The sequence below is a fragment of the Saccostrea echinata genome, unplaced genomic scaffold (genome assembly GCF_033153115.1).
Source record: "Saccostrea echinata isolate AGI-Se365-2 ecotype Australia unplaced genomic scaffold, CSIRO_AGI_Sech_v1 ptg000081l, whole genome shotgun sequence".
Lineage (NCBI taxonomy): Eukaryota > Metazoa > Mollusca > Bivalvia > Ostreida > Ostreidae > Saccostrea > Saccostrea echinata.
This window is the reverse complement of record NW_026889830.1, coordinates 2635833-2648077: the sequence shown is the minus strand read 5'-3', so window position 1 is coordinate 2648077 and position 12245 is coordinate 2635833. Positions and strand designations below refer to the sequence as shown.

Sequence of the window (12245 nt, the reverse complement as noted above, 5' to 3'; positions counted from 1 at the left end):
ATCAATTACACCAATAGTCTTAAACTTCTTATAAAGTCATTGCCATTTTTAAATATATCCTTAACGTCCGCATCGTAAACGATGAAAAAAAAAAACGTTGAGTTTACAAATCGCACATCACAATTTACAATGAAATCGCAACTCACAAATTTATATGGGGATATACTAAATATTTAAAAAAAAATGTATTACTAGACTAATACGACAGTCGCTCAGTCGGTAGAGCACTTGCTTCGTGATTTGATGGTCGTGGGTTCAAACCCTAGCCGCGACTTACCTAAATCGATAAAAGATAGGCAGCAACTATTCCTTCGCCAAGCGCTCGGCACTTTAAAGTGAAAGTTGCAGGTCTTTCGGATGAGACGTTAAAAACCGAGGCCCCGTGTCACGGCAGGCTTTGGCACGATAAAGATCCCTCTCTGGATTTAATAATACGGAGAGACAAAAGAGACAATGTTCTTCCTGTTCAAATTACAGTGTATATTGAAAGTGAGTAACAATTTCACTCTAAATTATCTTGCTCATAAAATCACGGCATATGGCAGTTTTCGAGTGGTAGAAACACTATATCGGACGATGGACGGCCTGCGAGGAAACGGATTAAAATAAAAATCTGTTCAAAATAGTGTCGTTTGCTAATTATTGAATTATTAGAAATTCAAATAATGAGTACACGACAATACTTATTATTTGAATATCTAATAATTCAATAATTAGCAAACGACAATAGTAACGTCATGGAAAGTGATGGGCGTTAAATACTGTTGCGGAACTCGAAAAAGATCTTGTCAAGAAGGTTTTTCACCTTTCCTGATGTAATCTCTTTATTTACTTTTAGTAGTTCCGCTGAGACAGAGACAATTCCTGATGTAAACTCTTTATTTTTAGTAGTTCCTCTGTGATAGAGACAATTCCTGATGTAAACTCTTTATTTTTAGTAGTTCCTCTGTGATAGAGACAATTCCTGATGTAAACTCTTTATTTTTAGTAGTTCCTCTGTGATAGAGACAATTCCTGATGTAAACTCTTTATCTATTTTTAGTAGTTCCGCTGTGATAGAGACAATTCCTGATGTAAACTCTTTATTTTTAGTAGTTCCTCTGTGATATAGACAATTCCTGATGTAAACTCTTTATCTATTTTTAGTAGTTCCGCTGTGATATAGACAATTCCTGATGTAAACTCTTTATTTATTTTTAGTAGTTCCTCTGTGATAGAGACAATTCCTGATGTAAACTCTTTATTTTTAGTAGTTCCGCTGAGATAGAAACAATTCCTGATGTAAACTCTTTATTTACTTTTAGTAGTTCCGCTGTGGTAGAAACAATTCCTGATGTAAACTCTTTATCTACTTTTAGTAGTTCCGCTGTGGTAGAAACAATTCCTGATGTAATCTCTTTATTTACTTTTAGTAGTTCCGCTGTGGTAGAAACAATTCCTGATGTAAACTCTTTATTTACTTTTAGTAGTTCCGCTGAGATAGAGACAATTCCTGATGTAAACTCTTTATTTTTAGTAGTTCCTCTGTGATAGAGACAATTCCTGATGTAAATTCTTTATTTACTTTTAGTAGTTCCGCTGCGATAGAAACAATTCCTGATGTAAACTCTTTATTTTTAGTAGTTCCTCTGTGATAAAAACAATTCCTGATGTAAACTCTTTATTTACTATTAGTAGTTCCGCTGACACAGAGACAATTCTTGATGTAAACTCTTTATTTTTAGTAGTTCCACTGAGATAGAGACAATTCCGGATGTAATCTCTTTATTTACTTTTTAGTAGTCCCTCTGTGATAGAGACAATTCCTGATGTGAACTCTTTACTTTTAGTAATTCCGCTGTGATAGAGACAATTCCTGATGTAAACTCTTTATTTACTTTTAGTAGTTCCGCTCTGATAGAGACAATTCCTGATGTAATCTCTTTATTTACTTTTAGTAGTTCTGCTGTGATATAGACAATTCCTGATGTAAACTCTTTATTTATTTTTAGTAGTTCCGCTGTGATAGAGACAATTCCTGATGTAAACTCTTTAATTACTTTTAGTAGTTCCGCTGTGATAGAAACAATTCCTGGTATAAACTATTTACTTTGAGTAGTTCCGCAATGACAGAGACAATTCCTGGTGTAAACTCTTTATCTATTTTTAGTAGTTCCGCTGTGATAGAGACAATTCCTGATGTAAACTATTTACTTTTAGTAATTCCGCTGTGATAGAAACAATTCCTGATGTAAACTATTTACTTTTAGTAGTTCCTCTGTGATAGAGACAATTCCTGATGTAATCTCTTTATTTTCTTTTAGTAGTTCCGCTGTGATAGAAATAATTCCTGATGTAAACTCATTATTTATTTTTAGTAGTTCCGCTGTGATAGAGACAATTCTTGATATAAACTCTTTATTTACTTTTAGTAGTTCCGCTGTGATAGAGACAATTCCTGATGTAATCTCTTTATTTATTTTTAGTAGTTCTGCTGTGATAGAAACAATTCCTGATGTAATCTCTTTATTTACTTTTAGTAGTTCTGCTGTGATAGAGACAATTCCTGATGTAAACTCTTTATTTACTTTTTAGTAGTCCCTCTGTGATAGAGACAATTCCTGATGTAAACTCGTTATCTACTGGTGCTTTGCCGTTTCATTTCCAATGTCTACTGATCTTAGGCCCTAAAGTAATACCCTAAAGAATGGCCTTGAAGTTCTGTCATATTTGACATCATCAAAAGGGAGTAAACAGAATTTTACGATTTTGCAAATTTCTAGAGTTGCCTTTCTTTTATTAAACTTAAGGTAGGTGAAATGTGTCAATGAAAGATATTTTTTAGAAAGTTTCCAGAAATTTCACTTCATTATTTGTATAAATTTTCTTAGAGTTGTTTTTTACTAGTATGTTCATTTCACCGTGCATTGGACACATGCATCGGACACTTTCCTTTTCGTATATAGAACCCAACTGACAGCTGTTTTTTAAGTAGAAGTAGAAAATAAAAACTCTAGAAAATACAATCAATTGGTATATGACGACCAGAAGTGGACTCAATTTATTTCTACAAACTAGAAGATGATAACTCACGAGAAAAAAGGCGCAAGTTGCCTTATTACTAGCATTATAAAGCCTTTCTAAATTGATGAGATGCAATTAAAATCTCCACATTTGTGGATCGATATAGTCAATCAAACTAAACTAAAAAATTATTTTTTAAATAAAAGATTAAATATTTTCATTTCACTTATTTCAAAGCACCGAGATAAAGGTGTGGCATTTTTCCGGTTCGTTTGTCCGTTGCACGGTGTTTTAAAGAAGTCGTTTTTAATGATATTTTCTCAATAAACAGCATACAAATATGTCACATTAAATCAAATACTAATGTAAAGCTCCATTTTGATAATATTAAGTCGGTAGCGATATCTCTACCTAACTTGTTGAAGTATGAGGGTATCCGATGCATGTTCTATCAGATGTGTGAAAAAGTTCGACTACTTGCACAAAATTGGTAAATAATAATTATAATAACAAGAACTCTGTGAGCCAGTGCTCACTAATAATACCCCCGCTCTGATGTGAATACACAAGTTCAGTTATGGACAGACATAGTAATAATCAGGAAATTGACATCGGATTTGTACAAAAATGAATTCCAACATATAGCATGCCTAAACAAAGAGTGTGTTAAAATTTCACGCATCTGCGATGAGTAGTTGCTGAGAAAAGTGCCACCCAAATTTGTTATTTATGGTACGGACAGATGCACGGATAAACAGGAAGTTGATATCGAATTCATACAAAAATGATTCCCACTATATGGCATGCCTAAACAAAGGGTGTGCTAAAATTTCAAGCATCTGCGATGAGTAGTTGCTGAGAAAACTGCGACCAAAATTTGTTATGTATGGTACGGACAGACGCACGGATAAACAGGAAGTTGATATCAGATTCGTACAAAAATGAATATCACCGTATGGCATGCCTACACAAAGGGTGTGCTAAAATTTCAAGCATCTGCAGTGAGTAGTTGCTGAGAAAACTGCGACCAAAATTTGTTATGTATGCTACGGACAGAGGCACGGATCAACAGGAAGTTGACAACGGATTCATACAAAAATGAATCCCACCATATGGCATGCCTAAACAGAGTGTGCTAAAATTTCAAACATCTGCAATGAGTAGTTGCTGAGAAAACTGCGACCAAAATTTGTTACGGACAGACAGACAGACACACAGACAGACAGACACACAAGGGTAAAACAGTATACCCCCCTCTCCTTCGGAGCGGGGGTATAATAAAAAGTGGAAGAGAAACCGAAAATAACAGGAAGGTCTTTCACTGAAGACGAAGACCTTAACAATAGTGAAAAAGAAACAAGATGTGTTTTTGAAACACTGATGCCCCCGTATGGAGCTCATGGCCAAGATGAAGGTTTTCAAAAGTAGGTCAAATTCCAAGGTCAAGTTGTAAAAAATAATGGTAGCCAAAGAAAGGTCTTGTCACAAGAAATACACATGAATAATACGAAAGGCCTAACACCAACCGAACAGAAAGTATTGCCAAGGTTAAAGTTTTTTTTCAAAAGTATGTCAAATGCCAAGGTCAAAATAATAAGATCAAAAAGAATGATACTCGAAGAAAGGCCTTGTCACAAAAAGTACATATGTGAAATATGAAAGCCCTAACGACAACAGTTTAGAAGTTATGGCCAAGGTTAAAGTTAGTTTAAATTTTTACAAAAAATGCAGGTCAAGGTCATAAGGTTGAATATGTTGGTACACAAAAAAAGTTCTTGTCACAAGAAATACACGTGATATATGAAAGCCCTTGCATCAACGGTTCAGACATTATGTGTAAAGTTTTCCCCCGGGGTGCGGGGAAGTCTGGATGGGCCACATCTTTGCAATAAATGCATATATTTAAAAAAAAAAACTAAAAAAACATATTTAGAATTCGTATTAGACACTCTATAAACCCTATAAATGATTATCGAATAAAATATTGAAAGATTAAAAAAATACATGAAATTTTCGACTTTTTAAATTTCCTTTCGTTTGCGACCGGAACTATCGACGAAGAAAATAAGGGTCATCAGTTCATCTACATATCATCTCTATCATGCCAGTGAGTTTCATCTACAGCCGTTCCTGAAAAAATGAATGGACAAAATTCCTTTAAAAAACAAAATTGTCCCTAATAATGAAGTGAATTTTAAAAAATAAAAAAAAAACACGTCTGGAGCAATTTTTATATGATGTATAATCCCTGTAAAAAAATTCAAATCGAATCACAAATAGCAATGTACTGTGAAAATGGAAAATGACAATAACAGGAAACAAGAAAAACAATAAGGTCTTTCAATAGAAGTCGGAAGACTATTATAATAGAAAACAGAAGAAAAACAATAAGGAATTCAGAAAACCTTAATAATAATAATAATAATAATAATAATAATGATAATAATAATAATAATAAAAAGAAAATAGAAGAAAAGCAATAAGGTTTTCCGAAGGAAATCAGAAGATCTTAATAATAATAATGATGATGATGAACGAAAAGAAGAAAAACAATTAAGACCGCGGAACATTAACTGGCAAAATTGGAAATATGCAGCTTACGTCATTTCCATCTGTTACAATCAAAACATTTAATGATAGACAATGAAATGGGCGGGTACAATTCGGCACGGACGTCACAGAAAACATTGTATTGAAATTCTAGTTTGAAATTCATTTTCAACTCACCTCAGCTACGCTAGAAGGCAATGTCTTACTTATTGATCCAGAAGATAAATAATTTCAATTTCGGAATATTTTGAAGTTTAAATATATAGATCAGAATTTCTGTGCAGTGTTTTTAAAGAAATATAAAGGGACATATATTTTATTTCTGTCAGGTATGTGCATGCATGTGTTGGGGGGAGGGGGCTGAACGATCTTGGAAATAAAAAAGAAAGTTTTTATTTTTTTAGTTTAGACAACCCCTCCCTGTTTTTGATTGTCAAACATTTTTCAGTGAAGAAAAAGCTAAAGAAAATACCTCTTGTCATCCTAGAAATGAATATATTTTGTCGTGTGAAGGCATGATCTGACTCGACAATTTTTACCCCCCCCCCCCCCCCCCGCTTTCTAGAATCAAATAGCCATTACCCTGAAAAAATAATCTCTGTCTGCTATGACTTCTACGTGTCCTTAAAATTATAGGCTAAAAACTCATATAAACAATGATAAATATGAATTTCAAACAACATATATTTGGGAATTGAAATGATTTGTCTTTTGGATAATACATTCACACTCTACGTTTGAAAACAGCTCAGGTGGATTGAAAATGAATTTCAAACTAGAATTTTAATCCAATGTTTTCTGGGACGTCCGTGCCGAATTGTACCCGCCCATTTCATTGTCTGTCATTAAATGTTTTGACTGTAACAGATGGAAAAGACTTAAGCTGTATATTTCCAATTTTGCCAGTTAATGTTCCACGGTCTTAGGTTTTCCAAAGGAAATCAGAAGATCATAATAATAATAAGAAGAAAACAGAGGAAAAACAATTAGGTTTTCCAAAGGAAATCAGAGGATGATATTAAGAAGAAGAAGAAAAAGAAAAGAGAAGAAAAAGAATAAGGTTTTCCGAAGGAAATCAGAAGGTCTTAATAATAATAATAATAATAATAATGTTGTTGATGATGATGATGATGAAAGAAAACAGGAGAAAAACAATTAGGTTTTCCGAAGGAAATCAGAAGATAATAATAAGAAGAAGAAAACAGAAGAAAAAGAATAAGGTTTTCCAAAGGAAATCAGAAGACCTTAATAATAATAATAATAATAATAATAATAACAATGAAAGAAAACAGAAGAAAAACAATTAGGTTTTCCGAAGAAAACTAACTATACAGTAAAGTATCAGGGAGGAAGATTTGCTACAGATAGCATATTATTCAGAGGGGGGGGGGGGGCTTTAGTAAACATTCTGGGGGATGATTCGCTATGCGGAAGGTATGACAACGGAAAGGTGGATGGTGTTTCAGGTGTTTTCGTTCCTTGGAACATTTATTTAGCGGCGTTGAAAAATCAAGTCTTTTGATAACATCTTAAAATTTTCAAGTTTTGAGACGAAAGAGTAGCCGTGATCTTGAAGAAATTTCTCCATATCAGTTTCATTTTTCTCGCTGCAGTAGTCACAAGAAACGGATATAATGTTTATATTTGTTGATTTCAGTGGCATCGTCTTCAAGACACCCAGCTCCAAGCCCCCAACATCTATACTAAGAAAATCTACAGCTTGTAATTTCAAGGCTAGAAGTATTGAATATAACGGGAAACACTGAACGTCATTGTAATCAGATCCATCGGATGAAGTGTTCCACATTATTCTTGAATACAAGCCTCTTCGTTCGAGCTTCATCTAAAACAGAATAAGGGTTTTAAACTTTCTACAGCAAAACCTACCACGATCCAACGTCTACTAATCAAAATATAAACGAGGAATTCACAGCGTAAATTGGGACTTTACAACTACCAGATTCAACTGTTCTGAAAAAAGATCAGCCAGAACGTCGATCGAATTTATACTGTGCAACATGGTGGTTAGAAGTAGGCCAAACGATCTTAAAACTTCGACATTTTCATAAATACAGTGAATATATATGTGCGACAACTGGTTCATGTGTGTGTGTGTGTGTGTTTCAAATTAATCCCCCACAAATGGTATGTGTAACATTTTGCTAAACAAGGGAAAAAGTGGAAAATAAAATCATTTCAGACAGCAGGGTTTGTTTTTACAGACGAAGTTTTTCCAATTACTTTCTCCTGATTCTTTAAATAAATGAATGCACTGATAGTGACTTATTTGATATTGTCAAATTTTTCTCTCGATATAATTAATGTACAGTTGTGTGGGGTAAAATTAACCAATTTATTTCTCAAATATTAAAGCCATATATATTCATATTGACGATCATATCTACTTAATTTTTACCCGAAGCGACAGTTTAGGTTGATATTTTTATTTTCAGAAACCTTTCTCCGTTTATCCACAGTGTACAATTTATCGATGGATTTTATTATTGAAGTACAGTGTATACCTAGAGGTTTTCCCCAATTTATTTTAATAGCATGTGAAAATGGAAGCATCGCTTACCATGACTGGATATGGATAGGGACTGATACAGGCATTAATAGTAAAGGCCATTCTGTGCTTATATTTCAGTCTGCTGTAGCTTATTGGATCGGGTTCGATTAACAATCCCTGCCATTTCCGATATCTCTCAAATAGCAATGATGTTGACTGCAACTCTCCATCAAAAGCACCACATTCGATATAGAAACCTCTTTCCTAGAATAATAATAATAAAGATTAAAATGATTTAATAGAAAAACATTTAATGACCTACAACACATCAGAACATGACACAGGCTAATAAGAATTAATTTCAGTTAGGGCATGGATGTTAAACAAAGCTTTTTTTCTAATGTATAGTATATACTGGTATTAGCATTACTGTGTAAAGTATATACTGGCAACTTCTTCGGCGGCACGACCCCTGTGCCCTCCCCCCTTCCCCAGGTTCCAAGGGGTATATGAGAATCCATCCTTGCTATCAAATGATATGTATGAACAAGGAAAGAAGCATATCAGAGCTAGCAAAGACAGTGACAACGAAGAGAGAAGCATATCAGATCTAGCAAAGATACCGACAACGAAGAGAGAAGCATATCAGATCTAGCAAAGATAGTGACAATGAAGAGAGAAGCATATCAGAACTAGCAAAGACAGTGACAACGAGGAGATAAGCATATCAGACTAGCAAAGACAGTAAGAGCGAAGAGAGAATCATTTCAGAACTAGCAAAGACAACGACCACGAGGAGAGAAGCATATCAGACTAGAAAACACAGTGACAACGAAGAGAGAAGCATATCAGAACTAGCAAAGACAATGACCACGAGGAGAGAAGCATATCAGACTAGCAAAGACAGTGACAACGAGAAAGGACGCATATCAGAACTAGCAAAGACAGTGACAACGAGGAAAGAAGCATACCAGAACTAGCAAAGACAATGACAACGAGGAGAGAAGCATATCAAACTAGCAAATACAGTGACAACGAGGAAAAAAGAATATCAGAACTAGCAAAGAGAGCAACAACACAAAGACAAGCAAAGACAATGAGAGCGAATAGAGAATCATATCAGAGCTAGCAAAGGTAGTGACAACGAGGAAAAAAGCATATCAGAACTAGCAAAGACATTGACAACGAGGAGAGTAGCATATCAGACTAGCAAAGACAGTAAGAGCGAAGAAAGAATCATTTCAGAGCTAGCAAAGACATTGACAACGAGGAGAGAAGCATATCAGAACTAGCAAAAATAGTGACAACGAAGAAGAAAGCATATCAGAGCTAGCAAAGAGAGTGACAATGAAGAGAGAACATATCAGAAGTAACAAAGACAAAGACAACGAGGAGGAAAGCATATCAGAACTAGCAAAGACAGTGACAACGAAGAGAGAAGCATATCAGAACTAGCAAAGACAGTGACAATGAGAAAAGAAGCATATTAGAACTAACAAAGACAGTGACAACGAGGAGAGAAGCATATCTGAGCTAGCAAAGATAGTGAGAACGAGGAGAGAAGCATATCAGACTAGCAAAGACAGTGAGAGCGAAGAGAGAATCATATGAGAGCTAGCAAAGACAATAACAACGAGGAGAAAAGAATACAGAACTAGCAAAGACAGCGACAACGAGGAGAGAAGCATATCAGAACTAGCAAAGACAGTGACAACGAGAAGAGAAGCCAATCAGAGCTAGCAAAGACAGTGACAATAAAGAGAGAAGCATATCAGAGCTAGAAAAGTGGGCGACAACGAGAAGAGAAACATATCAGAACTAGCAAAGACAATGACAACGAAAAAAGAAGCATATCAGAGTAGCAAAGACAGTGACAATTAAAAGAGAGAAGCATATCAGACTAGCAAAGACAGCTACAACAAAGAGGTAGGCATATCAGACTAACAAAGAGAGCGAAAACAAGGAGAAAAGCATATCAGAGCTAGCAAAGACAGTGACAACGAAGAGAGAAGCATATCAGAACTAGCAAAGACAATGATAACGAGGAAAGAAGCATATCAGAACTAGCAAAGACAGTGACAACGAGGAGAGAAGCATATCAGAGCTAGCAAAGGCAGTGACAATGAGGAGGGAAGCATATCAGAACTAGCAAAGACAGTGACAACGAGGAAGGAAGCAAATACGACTAGCAAAGACAGTGACGAAGAGGAGACAAGCATATCAGAACTAGCAAAGACAGTGACAACGGAGTGAAAAGCTTATCAGAACTAGCAAAGACAATGACAACGAGGAGAGAAGCATACAGAACTAGCAAAGACAGTGACAACGAGGAGAGAAGCATATCAGAACTAGCAAAGACAGTGACAACGAGGAGAGAAGCATATCAGAGCTAGCAAAGACAGTGACAATGAAGAGAGAAGCATATCAGAGCTTGCAAAGACAGTGACAACGAGGAGAGAAGCATATCAGAACTAGAAAAGACAGTGACGAGGCCAGAAGCATATCAGAACTATCAAAGACAATAACAATGAGGAGAGAAGCATATCAGACTTGCAAAGACAGTGACAACGAGGAAGAAAGCAGAGCTAGCAAAGAGAGTGACAATGAAGAGAGAACATATCAGAACTAACAAAGACAAAGACAACGAGGAGGAAAGCATATCAGAACTAGCAAAGACAGTGACAACGAAGAGAGAAGCATATCAGAGCTAGAAAAGACAGTGTCAAGGAAGAAAATACATGGTGATACGATAACAAAAACCGAATAGTTCAAGCCTATAATTTACAAATACGAAGGAAAGGCATTCCTTGTGCTTAAATAGTGTCCATATTCATGCACAGGCATCTGTTGCACTTAACTAAATCACGGGTTCTTTCTTACGAAAAAAACGAACTGTATACATAATCAATACCTTGTTCTCCAACAAAGAGTCTACAAGAGACGACTGCCCTGATGAATAGTCAATTTTGTTGTCGTAGAACTTGTACTGCAGAGGAGAGGGATTATATATCCAGTAATTCCTGATTAGACTGACCAGACGGACGTCGTCCATTTTGATTTTCTTGTCATTCATTTTCATTGTCGCCGCTCTGAAATTGTATCCAGAAGTTCTGTTCTGTTTTATTGTCATCGGCTTAAACATTTTAGGTTCGTAACAAGCATTCGCTCTTAAGTCGTCCTTGTTGAGTTCCCTGGATTTATGAAAGATTTCCTGAACTGATTTAATTTTAGTATTTTGAGATTCTCTCATGTTCTTTTCACAACTAACGAGAACTTTCAGACCAAAGAGTAGTGAAATTAGAAAAATGGCGCCCAGGAAAGTTACGGTTAAGATGATGTTTGTTGGATTCATTTTACCTCCATACGTCTGCAAATGAGTTTTATTTTATTATATCCACTGATTTTTAAGAATATAACAGCTTATTGAGATATTTTTCTGATAAAATTCAAACATTTTTAATTAAAATTTAACTTCAATTTAAAAAACATAATTTCAAGTAGAAAAAAGAAAAGAAGAAAATGATGAATACAATTATGCATTTCGTAAAGAAATCAATTTGAATTTAAAATCTTTCTTACTATCACAAGGCAGTTGGTATCTAAGGTGTAAATCCAATGTAATGCAAAAGCACCTTCGTTGATAATCGATCTATAACCCATCGAGTGCAGAAGTGTTGCTTTTGTTCATTGTATTTATGTTGCATTCTGAAACAGATGTTGGCTAAGACATGAAGATAAAGATTTCGCAGTAAAAAAAAAATCAATATAAAATCAAATGACCTTAACTCTCACTCTCTGTGCATTTTTTTTTTTTTTTTTTTTTTTTTTTTTTTTTGTAAATTTATTGTTATTTTTAGAATTTTAGTTATTGTAAAAAAAAAAGAAAGAAAGAAAAAGAAACCTTGATCAGATGTTGTTTGCATTAACAGTAAACATCACACTTTTTGACATAAGTATAAGCTACAGAAACAAAACAGGCTTTCTATTGTCACTAATTTATACATCGAAAAAAAGTTAATGTACGAGATTTATTTACCATTGATTTAAAGTGCATATTAATTCAGTTTACAAGGTAGAGAAATTTGGGAAACGATATGATCTTAATTGTCCATGTTATATACAAAAAATGAGGATCACTTGCATATTCCTATTTATATATCTTCACCGCAGGGTGCGGTGGAAA

At 34.8% G+C, this 12245-nt stretch overlaps 1 protein-coding gene across 1 annotated transcript; it reads right to left on the bottom strand.

Moving 5' to 3' along the window:
* Positions 1-6995: 6995 nt before the first annotated feature.
* On the bottom strand, positions 6996-11414 carry LOC133176809 (uncharacterized). Its single transcript, XM_061311878.1, has 3 exons — positions 10974-11414; positions 8132-8326; positions 6996-7396 (listed from the first exon to the last, which is right to left on the bottom strand). The coding sequence occupies exons 1-3, from the start codon at positions 11412-11414 to the stop codon at positions 7046-7048; spliced, it is 987 nt and encodes a 328-aa protein (XP_061167862.1). The 3' UTR covers positions 6996-7045.
* Positions 11415-12245: the final 831 nt, after the last annotated feature.

Coding starts and splice junctions, on each gene's coding strand:
- LOC133176809 (XM_061311878.1), bottom strand. CDS start 11,414: ATGAATCCAACAAACATCATCTTAACCGTAACTTTCCTGGGCGCCATT. Junction 8,327..10,973: donor ACTCTTTGTTGGAGAACAAG/GTATTGATTATG, acceptor TTATTATTCTAG/GAAAGAGGTTTCTATATCGA. Junction 7,397..8,131: donor CCTATCCATATCCAGTCATG/GTAAGCGATGCT, acceptor ATTCTGTTTTAG/ATGAAGCTCGAACGAAGAGG.